Source organism: Engraulis encrasicolus, chromosome 6 (genome assembly GCF_034702125.1).
Source record: "Engraulis encrasicolus isolate BLACKSEA-1 chromosome 6, IST_EnEncr_1.0, whole genome shotgun sequence".
Classification (NCBI taxonomy): Eukaryota; Metazoa; Chordata; class Actinopteri; order Clupeiformes; family Engraulidae; genus Engraulis; species Engraulis encrasicolus.
This window is the reverse complement of record NC_085862.1, coordinates 38,637,179-38,652,028: the sequence shown is the minus strand read 5'-3', so window position 1 is coordinate 38,652,028 and position 14,850 is coordinate 38,637,179. Positions and strand designations below refer to the sequence as shown.

The 14,850-nt window shown below is 42.9% G+C and overlaps 1 protein-coding gene across 1 annotated transcript; it reads right to left on the bottom strand.

The window, feature by feature from the left end:
* Positions 1 to 560: 560 nt before the first annotated feature.
* lnp1 (leukemia NUP98 fusion partner 1) lies at positions 561 to 13,797 on the bottom strand. The gene is made up of 5 exons (XM_063201549.1): positions 13,670 to 13,797; positions 11,400 to 11,609; positions 6,076 to 6,318; positions 5,133 to 5,225; positions 561 to 2,207 (listed from the first exon to the last, which is right to left on the bottom strand). The coding sequence occupies exons 1-5, from the start codon at positions 13,670 to 13,672 to the stop codon at positions 2,100 to 2,102; spliced, it is 657 nt and encodes a 218-aa protein (XP_063057619.1). The 5' UTR covers positions 13,673 to 13,797; the 3' UTR covers positions 561 to 2,099.
* Between the last annotated feature and the right edge of the window lie 1,053 nt (positions 13,798 to 14,850).

Sequence of the window (14,850 nt, the reverse complement as noted above, 5' to 3'; positions counted from 1 at the left end):
GAATCAAGTTGAGGATGGTAGAGTATGTCGGATAGCAGGCATTACAATTATTCTGCCCATTCCCAAATTGTATCTTTCCATGAGTGTTTATTAAGCAATAAACTAATTTACTGGTCTGACGAAAGCACATACGACTTGCCGTTTAAGATGTCTATTACTGGAAATTCAAAATGACACATGGCGAAAAATTCCCCCCCTTTTATGTATGAAAAGTGTCATTGCCCTGTCACAATGAATACTTGATTGGTAATGAAAAATACTCATGAAAAAGCTCTAATTTGTGAATGGGCTGCTTAAATTCTGGAAGTTAACTACTAAAAATGACATGCTCTACCTTTTAAAACTTTGTAAAGTATTTTATTATTTGCAGACATCACTTATAGCTTTGTCACTGCCTATTCTGAAACTGATGTCTTAAGTCTTGGCTATGAGAGCTGCATCAGTCATCGACAGTGAATGCACACAAAATAAAACAGAATGTGTTGTATTGTGATAAGCATTGTCAGCAGTTCCTGGAACAAAATGAATGTCACTTTGAAAACACATTGTGACAAAACGGTAAAATTATGTCTGTAAATTCTATTACACTACAAAATTACATGAGTTTTAATGAAGGCCTACTTTACAAAAATTGAAAGTGCATATTAAGGACACTATTTGTAATGAATGTAGTCTGGGGCAGAGTCTGTCCATCGTCACTTTATTTCAGCTGGTTATCAACACACTTGCAGTATTTTCACCTATTCACTGTCACAGAATTTTACACCGGACTAGGAAGAAGATAGTCACAGTTAATGTTTTGGCCATGGAAGTGAAAAGTCCATTTTGCTTTTAGGCTAATGAACTGGTACATAAGAATCGCTGTAGATATTGGCAAGTGGTTAGTCGGCATTGCACACCAAAGCATTTCCCCTAATCACAATGTCAACAGCAGTGTGACGCTGGAAAGCAAAGTGTGCTAGATCTATTCATTGTAAAAGAATCACTCAAAAGAATTAAATAATTTTAAATATTTACAGTATTTACAGAACATTATTTTTGTCTAAGTTGTAAAAACTTGAGACAGTTTGGCATGAAGCAAAAGAAAATATCTTTCCCACATCGTACAGTAGACCATAGCCACCTAAAGACAAGGGAACGACCGACAGCTATTAAAAAAAATCACGTCACCATTTAATTACATAGAAGTTCATCATGACTATATGGAAGTATAATAGTGTAATAAAGGGGTAAGAAAAAGTACATAATTAAAATACAGTACCAAAGGGGAGAGCACTATTGCTTTCCCCAACAGAGAAAAAAAACACATTTACAAAGATTGAGATTGTCAGCATCAAGCTATGGGGATCTGGCCTTGACAATAATAATAGAGAGAAAGACATGCCTATTTACAAAACAATGAGGTTTGTGAGATTCTCCTTGCCTGAAACATACAATGTTGCTTTTTTTGTCCTTTTTTGTTAACTCTGAAATGGAATGTGTTAACTGCTAAGTCCAGTAAAGTGTACTGACGTGACCCTTGCCCTGTACCTGGTTGAAGAGTCACTGGCAGTGAGCATGACATAACTGCCATTATCCAGCACTGAGCCAACCGATGACAAGCCTACACCTAGTAATTAGTTAGCTTAGATTTGGAGTTAACTGTAGCTTGGATTGCAGTTGGCTCTATGACTTCTTGAGGCTGCAAGTGGCTTTGAGTTACTGCTCTCAGGTTCGGTGTTGCACTAAATGTCCTCTGGGTGGCGCTCTTGCTCTGAGAAACACCCAAGCCAGACAGCAAAGCAGAGCACATGCAGTGGGCCTTTTCCACATGACGTCAGACACATTCAAATACTGAACATTTTATGCACTCAAAACAGGCATAAGTTGCATCCGTTGCCATAGACACATACGTATAAAAACATTCTTTCGCTTCCAAAGGGAACTTGTCTGACATCACATTGAAAAAAGCCCATGATCAGCCTGACGCGTGTCTTGTTAGTGGTAGTAGTAGCTGCATGCAGAGATGGGAGGAGAAGCAGGGGAGTGGGAAAAGTAAGGGCATGCTGGGTGGTGGTGGATGGAGGAGACCCCAGGTGCCGGTCCCGACCAGGTCAGAATCAGGGGAACTGGACACGTGCAGAGGACCAGTAGGAGGGTTGAGGCATGGCCACTTTGGCTTTGCAGATGGGGCATTTGCTCTCATTCCAGAGCCACTGCTCCAGGCACTGCAAACACACAATGGGCCATTAGTCACAGTCTGCCAATAGGACGGTGTGTTAGCTATTTTTTTAACATGCAATCTCTGCGACAGATACATGTACATGCTTTGCCCATCATGTCTTATTATAGTATATTAAACATGGCTTGGCTTACACTGAAATAAAAAAGGTTCTTCCAACAATTGGCTATTTTGACAGTGCAAGTCAATCGCAATCACAATAGTTCCAAACTGCTATCCTAGCTTTATAGTTTAATGTCATAGGCACAGTCAGACAGCAGAAGATGCCATGCATGCACAGAAAGTGTGAAATACATTTGAACCTATAGTGCAAGGCAGCTTATGCCTTCATGGATGCCCATTCGTGAGTGACACACTGGGCTCATTGATAGCTATTGATTCCTATTGCTGGAAAGGGTTTTCCACTATTTGAAAAGAGATCCACCTAGCCTCCAACTAGTTTCCAGGAAGGGTGGTGACCTATTTAGCCTTCAAAACAGACAACATCGTGCCCCTCTCGACTAGTGACCAAGGGACAACAACCTCCCTTGATGACCCCCTATACAGGTCACTCATACATGAGGCTGACATATGGATGTGACCTAATTCATCAGCCCACAATGACCACAGTGACAACAGTAAAGATTTTGTCCGCAAGCATGCAACATGCATTCCCACGTTGTTTTAACACGTGAATGGAGGCTTACCAAGTACTATGTACATATAACGATGCACTGTGAACTCAGAGAACTCATCTCTTTGGATAAGGAAGAAATCAAAAGTTGTATTTTTTGGATCAAGAAGGAAATCAAAATGTGTGTTTACTGGTGATTTTGATTAAGTCATGAAATCAACACTGGATGGATAAAAATGTCATAAACAGACACATAAAATCAGAACAACTACTGTATATGAAAACATGTTGACAATCACAACACCAAGAATTCCATTAGTCAGGGGAGACAGTCGAAGGTTTCTGCACAGTGCTTTACATAATTTGCAAGTAGCCATTCAAGGTTTGGGCCATCAATCAGATGGCCTTCAACCCACCAGCCCCACACCTTAAATGGCTTTGGATTTCAATTAATAATTTTCAAACACTTGTATGATACATATAGGCTTATTTATTAAATCAAGGTCAAAATGAAAGAGGAAGATCATGAGATCGTCTTTTAAGTTCAACATATACAGTATAGGACAATATACCCAGGGCATACTGAATTTAACTCTAATATCACCTCTAACCAGGGGCAGATCTAGCCATGTTTGGGCCCTAGGTGAAATATAAACACGGGGCCCTCAAAAGTCATTGTATAGACATAACATTCTGTGTTTTGGTGCTGTTCAAGTGTTTCGTCTCATATAGATCTTTGATTACTGTACATAAGCGACACATTAAGATCAAGTCTTTTTTGTATGCTTTTACCGCAACTGCCAAGACAGTTGGGGCCCCTATGGAGGACTGATTTGGTTGGGGCCCTAGGCAATTGCCTAGGTTTGCCTAATGGAAAGTCCGCCTCTGCCTCTAACATGTTCTTGTGGAGTTACAGTTAAATAGAGACTCTCCGATGCACTGAAGAGTGACACCACAAACCTTCAGGACAAGTGGCTGAAAAATGAACAAGTCTCATCCTGAAGCAAAAATGTGGCAGATTTTAATTATTGCCTCCAAATAAGTGTTTATTATGAATCAATTAACTCTTACTCAAGACTTTGTTCGTGATTTGATAACCATTCCACTTAAACTATTTCTCATCAGTACTTAATGTATTGTATGGTATTGACAAATGTGAAAGCAGAAAAAGTTGTGATAGTAAATAGTTTATAAATAAAGCAATGACTACCGAGTCATGAACGTTAGGTAATGCAGGGGCCTCAACAGAAATTTTGGGGCCCGTGAAAGAGTCAAAGTTTTGTCCCCTGTCAGTGCTTGGGTCCTTAGAATCTGTAACGTCTTTCTCCCCTAGCGACACCCATGTGGTAATGTAAACTAAATGCGTATTAGGAAGTTGTTATTTACAAAGTGCTATGAAAAAAGAAAACAAATCTTTTGTGTTGGCCCTGCTAGCGCTGTCTCCGCAAAGACAGTTGGCGGCGAGGAGGGTGGAAGTCATCCTCCTCCACAGTGAGTGTGTTTGAGTCTCCTGACGTCTTCTTCTCGCCTCTGCCCTTCCTCCGGTCGCAGGCGGCTGCCGAGCTGCGGCTGCGGGGACGCACCTGGTCCAACTTCACGTTCGTTGCTGGCTTCAGTGCCAACCACATCACAATGGAGAGTTTTTAAAATCCAAAGGTTTCAGCTCTCAGTATTGAAAAACATGCATGGACGCAGGGAAGCTGACAAGGGGACGGTGACAAAGGGGTCAGTTGTTCCAGGCCCAGGGAGAGGTGGGGCCCAGAATTGGGTCCTCCTTACATTGTATGTATTCGGGGGTGCCCTTTCAGAAAAAAATGTCCTGGACCTGGCCAAAGCCGTCAGTTGCCTTGCATGGACTAGTGGGTGGATGAACATGCATGGAGTAGTGGGTAGATGAACATGCATCAAGGGGTGCATGGAAAAATATTAATGGAGAGATGGATCCATAAAGGGGAAAAATCTGTATGAGTGTTTTTCACTATATCATGCAGTGCAGCGCACTCCAGCATCAGGGGAGATAAAGAGAGAGTCTAAGAGATGGCATGCAAGTTCTTGGTGAGAATATCCTTTTTCATGCACATGCCTGAGTTACAGTATATATTTAGTAACAAAACACGGGTTAGTTTACCCAAAGTAAGGTTCTAGTTGCTAAGAGAAGGAATCCCTATTTTTCTTGAAGATCTCAATTCCTCCCTGAGGTAACCAAGCCAAGCTTGTCACCAAACCATGCACTGTAATCTGAAATCCCTCACCAACTACACACCCCATGCCCCAAGACGGTAACAGAGAGCTCCTTACCTCTTTATGAAATCCATGTGAGCAGTGCAGTTCTTGGACGGGCCCCGTGCGCTTGTCCTCATGGCAAAGCAGGCAGATATTGTCGGCGTCACCCTGCAACCATAAAAGCTACACAGTTAATCTAGAAAAGTGAGACCTCACCGTGAAAGGAGGTAGACTAGACACATCCAGGGCCGCAGAGCAGAGTAAGCAGAGTGCTTAGGGCCTCAACCACTTTGCCTTCAAAATTAGGGCCTCCTAAATTGAGATTGACTAAAAAAAACCGCATTAATATTATTATTATTTTATCATGAGGGGGCCTCCTGACCAGGTATGCTAAGGGCCTCCAAAATCTTAACAGCGGTCCCGGCCATCCTCAGGTCAGATAGCCACAACTACATGTGGATTGAAAATAATTTAGTTGTACACATTACAGAGTTAATGTTAGAGAGTCTAGTCAAGGAAGAGGAGTTCTGAGGCAGTCAAGTTTGTGATTTTTTCAATACTTTTTATTTGGCTACAATTGCCTACGCGTTTCAGCCAAAGAAAGCCTTTATGGCTGAAACACGTCTTTGTAGCAAAATAAAGAGTATTACAAAATCACAACCTTGAGTGCCTCAGAACTTCTCTTCCTGGACTAAACTTGAGAGCCCCTACACTGATGAGCACCCAGGTAAAAGGTGAAGACCCAGAAGCACTCCAATTATCTGTTTGTGTTTGATACATAGAGAGTCTAATTGAACACCTGTGGTGCTGGTCCTACTCGGTAAATGTTGAATTCACTCTGTAAAAATGTACTTTGTAGACATGTCTCTTTGGAGCTTGAAATAGAAAGAGCTCAAAACACAAGTCCTGTTGTATATGTACAACTCTTTTGACAAAGACAACCAGGATGAATGAGAATCCTCAAGACACAACAGCATGTCTTCATCATGTTTAGGTTTTGACGGCAGCTGATATTCACCAATGACAAGATTTTCTGGTTGCGGAAGCGCAACCTCTTCTCGAAGGTCTCTGCGAGCTCTGGGATAGTGGTGATGTTGGGGGCCGGGATGTTGCTCCTGCGGGCGTTTTCGTCAGACGAGACCCTGCGCGCCCGAGGGTGTAACCTGGTGTCCTTGTCTTCGCGGCCCGTCTTCAGGTGCGCCGGGGCGGCAGCCATTGTGGCAGTGTGCAGTCGACTCAGGTGCATGGCATCTAGCTGTGACTGAGAGTAGGGAAAGACAGCCGGGGAAATTGGGACAGAAAGCAGGTATACAGACAGACAGTGTCAGCCTCCATGACGATACGATTCAATATCAATATCGTATTATTCGATGCGATTCGATTATTTTCTAGCCTATACTTAAGAATGCCCCACGATACGATACGATACGATTCAATTAAATTCGATTCGATTCGAATTTTCCCCTTCTATTATGTTTTTGGGCAGGGCCCAGCGATTTGATTATTTTCGATACTTAAGAATGCCCCACGATACGAAGTGAATCGATTCAATCATCAGACTATATCGCGATATATCGATACATTTCGATTATTGTTTACACCCCTAACACATAGACAGACATATTTAGAGAGCGACATCAAGGTAGACTGTAAGTAGATTAAGATCATCTTGTACCTTTAGACACTTGAGGAATCTAGTGTGTTAGATGATGCAAATGGTAAAAAATGTTGCCCTGTATGCTTTTCTGTCTTCAATCAGAAGATGATAGGATATGGGAGGCCAGTCACACGGATGGAAAAGGTATTTCAAAGACCCTGAGACAAAGCAAAACAATTCGCAATAACAAAAAATAATGAACCAAAACGCTCTAAAAAAAGTGTTTGTCTATTAAACGGACACCAGTGCCCATGGGCTAGCATAATCGATTTCTGCTTACTTGTCGCATATTACCTCTCATCTCAAAATTCAATTTCCCTCAAAGTGATAGTTTGATTCACAGCAATGAACCACAGCTGTTGGTATCCAGTAGTTTCAGCTTGAAACAGTATTGTCAGTTAACTGAAGGCCCCTGATAATGACTGTCAAGCCAAGTGACCTGCAATGCCCTTGCACGTGGACCAGTGAGCCTGAGCCAATACTTATGTCCAATTACGTAATGGTCAATAGAATAATTTACATATTTTTTGAAAACATACAATTAACACTGTGTTAACACTTAGAGAGTAGAAACACTGTGTGAGTGTTACAGTTAGACTGAGTGATAGATTTGACACTCCAAGTGTGGAATTAACTCTGAAATGTTTACTGTGTAAACTATGGATGCCATCCTTCAAGACTGACTGTCACGTCCAACCATCCGCTGACAACACACATGTAGTTGGACCAGAGGTGTCAAAAGTTAAAGTTTAAAAAAAAGAAACACAGTTTCCTTTCAACACAAGTAACTTATCTGAGTAACCAGTAGACCTGTGTACTTGTCTTACGATCAGCTAACTGCACTGGTTGGATCAAGTTTGTGGTGGGTTCTTGTTAGGTTTTCAGTGTTTTTCAGTAACAACACAGTCCATCTCATTAGGTACTATGGAGTGAAGGGTGTAACAGCTATGTGATACCATGTGCTAGTGTACTTACACCACAAAAGTACTTTTACTTTACTTTTGACACCTCTGAGTTGGACCACCATGTGGATCCCTCAGCCTATCAATGGGTCTTGTCACAAACTTTAGTGGTGACATAATCATCTTAGGTGCAGTGGCAGTGCTGACATAAAAATAGCTACAGGTGCACATGCCTGTAAGAGATATATTTATGTGTTTGTAGGGATGATGGGAGAGAGCGTCTTAAAGGCGAGCACTGAGAGTAATGGCTTAATTATAATGCCGGTGGCCTAGAATGGCGGCGTAAGCTCCTCACACTGAGCTAATGTTACTGTGAGATCTTACAGAGCAGTGAACATTCAGTAACAGTCCAAATGACTGTAATCATCACAATCTTCTGTGCAAAATGTGTGAGAAATGATATTGGTGCATATACATAGAGTATGTCAATCACAGATACTGAAAGAAGCATCTCTGGGAGGAGAGAGTCAGCAAGACAGAGGAAAGCCTACCACTACTGTACGTGATGCATTTGTGCACAAAAGTTATCTTGTGGGCAAATTATTATTGCTATGCATACATAGCTTGACTTCAAGAAGTCAGCCTAATAATTACTAAAAATGCACTCAGGGTGTGCAGACCTCCACCAAAGAAGCTGTTTGATAGAGCATTTGACTATAATACATCCATATTTTTTTCAAGTCTTTCTGAGTTAGAAGCTGGAATGTGAAAATTTGATTTTTTTCAAAAATTCCTGGATCCGGATTTAATCACCCGTTCCTTTTGTCATTTCCAACAACTCCAAACAGTTTCATCAAAATCCGTTCATAACTTTTTGACTTGTCCTGCTGACAAACAAACAAACAGACAGACAGACAGACAAACGCAACCGAAAACATTACCTCCTTGGCAGAGAGAGAAAACACTCAGTCTATCCGTCTGGAACAATAGTACTCATATTGTTCTTTCTGGATGGTAGCAATTAGATCCTGTGCTAATTTCAACACAAAAGGATATCCCACAGATATCAGAAGACAAAAAAAGATCTCACTCCATCCCCCATCACCCCACATTGAAATTGACTTCACAGAGCCTCATGTCAACACTCAACCAAGACAATCAGTGTGGGTGTGATCAATAAGTTCATACTGTAACCTAAAAGAGCCAAACATCAAAAGCAATTCCACATTAACGTGATATCATAGGGTGCAGATGTACTGTACGTAAATCAAACATCCATGCCTCCTACCACTATGCAGATCAATGGTGTAGCCCCCCTGTGGCGTGTGTTCTAGACAAATTGATATGATACTGATATTTTCCCTTGTCAAGGGTTAGGGGGCATGATGGAGTTACTATCAGCATGGTTGTGGGTGTCCTCTGACAGTCATGCCAAGCCAGCCTGAGTCCATGTTTGATACCTTGGAGGCCAAGGTTTGAAGTCAGGTGGGGTGACTCTCCTGCCCTGCACTTTTATGCAAAGCAACGTACAGTTACTACAGGGTATTGGTTACAATCCCTGGTCCAATGTGGGATTTGGTGTCTTGCTCAAGGGAACTTCAAGCGGTATTTGAACCTGCAACCCTCTGATTGCAATCATCCGACTAGTGCAAGAATGCCCACCACTAGGTCAATGCTTAGAAATAGACACAACAGTGCATGAAACAAAGGAAATATCTTGCGATCTCTTGCTACAGAAAAAAGTATATCCTAAATGGATGCACTGTTGTGTTAATAAGAAAAGAAAACAAAGGCCAACTTATAAAGGCGTGTGGCCTTTCATCCAAAAGCATCCAAATGGTTACACATTTTATAAAAAGAGAGAAGTCAACCCGGCGCTCAGGTGTGTGAAAAAAACAGTCCAAAATGGTGCTCTTGAGGTTGGGAAATCCAGAATTAGAAAAGCAGCAGGTCCCAGGCACTCAGAGGTAAATCTGCCGGAAGGAGGTATATTAAAAAGCCTTTATTGATTGTGGCTACTCATAATTGAAATTAAAATCCCAACATGTTTCGACCATATAGGTCTTCATCAGGGCTTTTTAAATATACCTCCTTCCGGCTGATTTACCTCTGAGTGTTTTGATAAACTATTAATTCATAGCATCTTACAACTAAACCCAATTTGTCGGTATCCAAAACCTATACTCCTCTATTCATGATGCAGTACATCATTCATAAAATGTGCACTGACAGACAATTGATGATTTCCAATTGACAGACTGAAATGATGACTGTCTGATGCTTCAGGGCCCTGGCAGCTGGACCACTTCCAGCTAATTACACCAGTGGCTACATGTGCAGTAGCAGAATTTTAACACTGAGGCTGCTGTGTCCTTGTGGTTAGACAGTCTGGGAAGTGAATGGTTGTTCTGTTGCTGTTAAAGGTGCACTGTGTAATATTTTTAGAAGTTTATTCTGTTTATTGCCCATTTGTTACCTTTTTCATGAATACTTTCCACCACGATCACATACTAAATATTCATTATGACTTGGAAAATTGCATTTTTCATATATGAAAAGGGGGATCTTCTCCATGGTCGGCCATTTCGAATTTCCAGAAATAGACATTTTTAGCTGCAAAACTTACTGTACTTTGGTTATGCTGGTAAACATTAGTTTATTACTCTGTAAACAATCATGAAAAGATCAGATTTGGCAATAGGAAGAACAGTTTCAATGAACAGCATACTTACAATATCTACTCTGGCCATAAACCTACACAGTGCACATTATGCGTAATGAAAAAGTAATAAGACCAATGAGCGATTAATTGCACGAAAAGCCCCTTTAGTACTGCATGTACTTTCAAAGTAAGAGCAGAAGTCCCCCACCCACCCCCTAGTTATGTGATTGCAGTCCTGTGCAAAACACATCCTTGATCTCACCATGTACCACCACGTTTCATATTGACCTTTTCACCTTAGCGTGTGAAAGAAACGCATGTGTGACAGTGTTGAAATGAGTGCGTATCTATTCATCTGTAATGAGAAAGGAAATTGTGCCCTCGGCTGTGTGTGGTAATTGATGACCAAGTCACTTGTTAGGACATGCTCCTTTTGTGTTATATAACAGTGTAACTACCTGTATTTCGTGAACTGTACTTGTCAATCGTTAATTCCAAAATCAGAGCTTCAGACACAACTGCTATCTGAATACTAACAGTGACCACTTTATAAACTGTCAAACAATGCTGTGCCAGTTCACAGAGTTGCTGATAATTTCCTCTCCTAAGAACAGCTGCACTTAAAACACTGCTTATAGACATAAAGAATAGTAAAACATAAGCAAAACAGCATTCAGACATGCAACATTCAAGCTGACCTGTTACAGCCCCTAAGCATGAAGTAATTTTCTCAAAGCTGTTATTCAGCAGCACATGCCCCAGAAGCCAGCCTTTACCACAGACAAGCAGAACATCTAATTTAAACTCTCATCAACCCAAACGCATCGATCGGCACCCATCTATTTCTAGCTCTATGTCTGACTCTTTCTCTACTGCAGCCATGCACGAGTGTAGCTCTCTACCACGGCCATGCACAGCCCCGGCCCAAACCCCAACCCCAGCCCCAGCCCCAGTGCCAGCAGCCATCCCCATCCCCAGCCTCAGCCTCAGCATCAGTCCCAGTAGCTCAGCTCAGCCATATCCACGTGCAATAAACCCTCCGGAAATCATCATCATCTCACCGCCCTCCTCAGGCGCCCATGTTCTTGCCCATCCTCCTCCTCATCAGTGCTTCTCCTTACCGGGCAAGGCAGCGAGGCGCGGCGGTCGGCCTGACGGCGTCCGGCCGGCGTGCGGAAGCTGTGCTTGCGCTCCTTGTGATGATGCTGCTGCTCTTGTTTGCCGTCTCCGTGGCCCCAGTAGCTGCTCATCCACTTGGTGAAGTTCCCGTCATCGTCCTCCTCGTTGTCCATGACGAACGCGGGGAGCAGCCGGAGAGACAGCTTGGAGGCCTGTGTGGGGGGACGTCAGGAGGTTCGTAAATTGGGGAGGCTTGCAGGGTGGGGGGGCTCCTGGATGAGAGTGGTCCTGCCCCAGGTAATCAGCAAAAAAGTAGAGGAAAAAAACCAACCACAACCAGGGATGCAACCGACTGACCTGATGTGGGTTTGTGTGAGTGCCTGGGTGCTGTGAGGGATGTGCGAAATGTGAGTGTGGATGTGGTTAGAGCTCCGTGCGGTACAAACTGCTCCTGTCCCTGGTATGATCCTCTGTTGAACAGCCTTATCCTCTATGCTGCGCTCAGCAAGGTGGACTGAGGATGAGCAAGTTACCCAGTGAATGGAGGTCGAGCCTTAATTAGATCCCTCTTGCTCTGTTTATGGCGCCCGACGTGTGGCTTGTTGTTGTTAAGCTAGTTGCTCAAAATAACCACATGCAGGTTTTGCTCGGGTCTTTAAATAAGTGAGCTCCTGTAATCTATTTAGAAGGGCTGGGCTGGGCTGGCTGAACGTGGACGTAGAGTGTGTGTGTGTGTGTGTATGCGTGGTGGTGGATGGGGGGTTAAGTCTGGTCTCAGTGAAAGGGACGGGTTTGAGGGAGGGGCTAAAGAGGAAGGCTGATGGGTAGGGTAGGGTAGGGGTAGGGGTAGGGTAGGAGCTTTTAATCTTTCCATTACAGACACTGACTGTGGCCTAGGGGCTGCCGTCCGACCGCCCAACCGACCTCACGCTGAAATTCCAATTTGCCCATACTTTCCACTCACTGAGCAAGTCAAACCTGTCAATAGTTATGGAGTGTAGGGAGAGGGGGAGGATTGCTCATCCCTACTGTGTGTGTGTGTGTGTGTGTGTGTGTGTGTGTGTGTGTGTGTGTGTGTGTGTGTGTGTGTGTGTGTGTGTGTGTGTGTGTGTGTGTGTGTGTGTGTGTGTGTCTATAAGTGTTTTTTTTTAATGAAAGTGCCGAATCATTCTTTACTGAGAATTTTGGATTATGGATGGGTTTGGACAGGACAACCTTTAGCGTACTAGACTTTTACTGTAATAGGAGGGTACCACAAGAATTGTTTGTGTGTGTGTGTGAGCGTGTGTGTGTGTGTGAGAGAGAGAGAGAGAGAGAGAGAGAGAGAGAGAGAGAGAGAGAGAGAGAGAGATAGAGATAGAAAGAGAAAGAGAAAGAGAGCATTTGTTTATGTGTGTGTGATTCTGCTGTGAGCATGCATGTATGTGTGTGTGTGTGTGTGTGTGTGTGTGTGTGTGTGTGTGTGTGTGTGTGTGTGTGTGTGTGTGTGTGTGTGTGTGTGTGTGTGTGTGTGTGTGTGTGTGTGTGTGTGTGTGTGTGTGTGTGTGTTTGTGTGTGTGTGTGTGCGCGCGCGCGCTCGTGTGTTTGTGTGTGTGAGCGTGTGTGTGTGTGCGTGAGTGTGTGTGCGTGCGCGTGCGTGCGTGTGTGTGTGTGAAGGTGTGAGATAGAGCGTGTGACAGGATGATGTTACGGTCGGCAGCGGGGTCTTTCGGCGGGCACATTGCCCACACCGATAAACCAGCTGATAAACGATGGGTTCCTCCTCGCCCACACATCCACCCGCACCTCTGCACACACATTACTAATGACCCATGTCAACACTGCAGCCTCACAAGTCACCACTGCCAACAAGCTTCACGTTTGTTTACCTCTGTTGTTCGCCATACCAATACTATTCCAACGACTATTCCAAAACAGAGGGATTTTACCAAGATCTTACCAAACCAAACTTACCAAACACACGACCTGCACAACAGCATTGAACTATTGGACTCATTTTGCCTCGTTTACATGTACTATAATGTAATCTAAAGCATGTATGTACTGTATTATACATTGAGCAACAATAAGCATCATGTCTATTGAAATGACTGCTTGAAGATTGATAATTGTTAATATGTATTAGACTACCGGTATTCTAAAACAGATGGATTTTCATCAACTACAGTACGTCTATGCGTATGGTGCATAACATAACCCCAAAATGTGTAAATACTGTACTGTATATGGGGCAATAATCATGTCTAATGAAATGGCTGTGTGATGTGATTACCATGTTTCCTGCTTGCTGTCTGACCCCATTTGGGATATGACGGGTTCTCCTTCATGAAGACTGAATCTGGGCCACCACGTCGCACCCCCGCAAGCCATGTCTCCAGCCCTGCTCCATTTGCTCTCTCATCAGACTCTTAGCAGCCTCCAGCCCTGCCCACCACAACACAGTCAAAAACACAGTGTTAATTTAACATTCAGACAGTCCATTTTAGCACCTTCTAGAATGCTATGGTTCCAGTGTACTCTCTATGTGTTGAATTAGCACTATTTTTCTTTTTTACTCTGCATGCACACCACCACACCCTAAAAATAAAACAACAACGGTATGAGAAATCAAATTGAACCTGTTGTGGAAATGACCAGCGTCTGGTTCCGCTGACCTTTTAATACTAATTGTCTGGTAGTGTGCAAAGTGATGGGGGACTGTCACTGTACTAAAAAATCAATTGTGGAGACAACACGTGTTAAAAGCACATCTGTGTTGTGGGATGCCAGTGCTTCAGAAGACCCAGTTACTGTCAGTAGAGAGATACAGTGGATGCTGCTCTGAATGCATATGTGTTTTCTTCTTCAGGCACAAATTAACAGCTATAGGAACGGTGGAAACTTACAGAGTAGCAGTCCTATGTCTCTCCAATTAAGGTAGAGGAAAAGTAGCACTTCGGCCTAAGGCATTGTCAGTGCGTAGTCTTTTTTTAAAACTTGCATCCAAAACCTTTTTATTATTATTATTATTTTGGAAGTTAAGCACAATTGTTCTGTTGAACACTTTCAGTCATAGAACTCGCCTAGCCAGGTAAACCAGACACATTTTGTGACCATTTTAAAGATGAAAAACCCTCTTCCAAGAGCCAAATGGAGTTCCTTGTGTAAAACAACATATACAATATACAGCTCACCTAGAGCCTGATAAACAAACACACTAGAACATGAATCCACCAGCTAAGCTAGTCGATGGAGTCAACAGCAGAAGACAGAAAGACAGGTTAAGCCATGGTCTTTACCAAGGGGTCTTGTTTAGACAGAAAGACTGACTACTTATCCTCATTACCTGCCTGGAGAAAGTCCCTGAAAAACACCACACAGGTTATTGTAGGTCAGGAGTAGTGAAAACTACTTTGACAACTATTTCAGGACGCTAAATCTGATTATAGTTTTTGTAATGTAAGCATATCATAT

What these genes read in the sequence shown, in the direction of transcription:
- lnp1 (XM_063201549.1), bottom strand. An exon ending in GCGCCTCGCTGCCTTGCCCG is followed by an intron (nt 6,319 to 11,399) that starts GTAAGGAGAAGC and finishes CCCTACTCTCAG; the next exon opens with TCACAGCTAGATGCCATGCA. An exon ending in CACATGGATTTCATAAAGAG is followed by an intron (nt 2,208 to 5,132) that starts GTAAGGAGCTCT and finishes GTGTGTTTGCAG; the next exon opens with TGCCTGGAGCAGTGGCTCTG.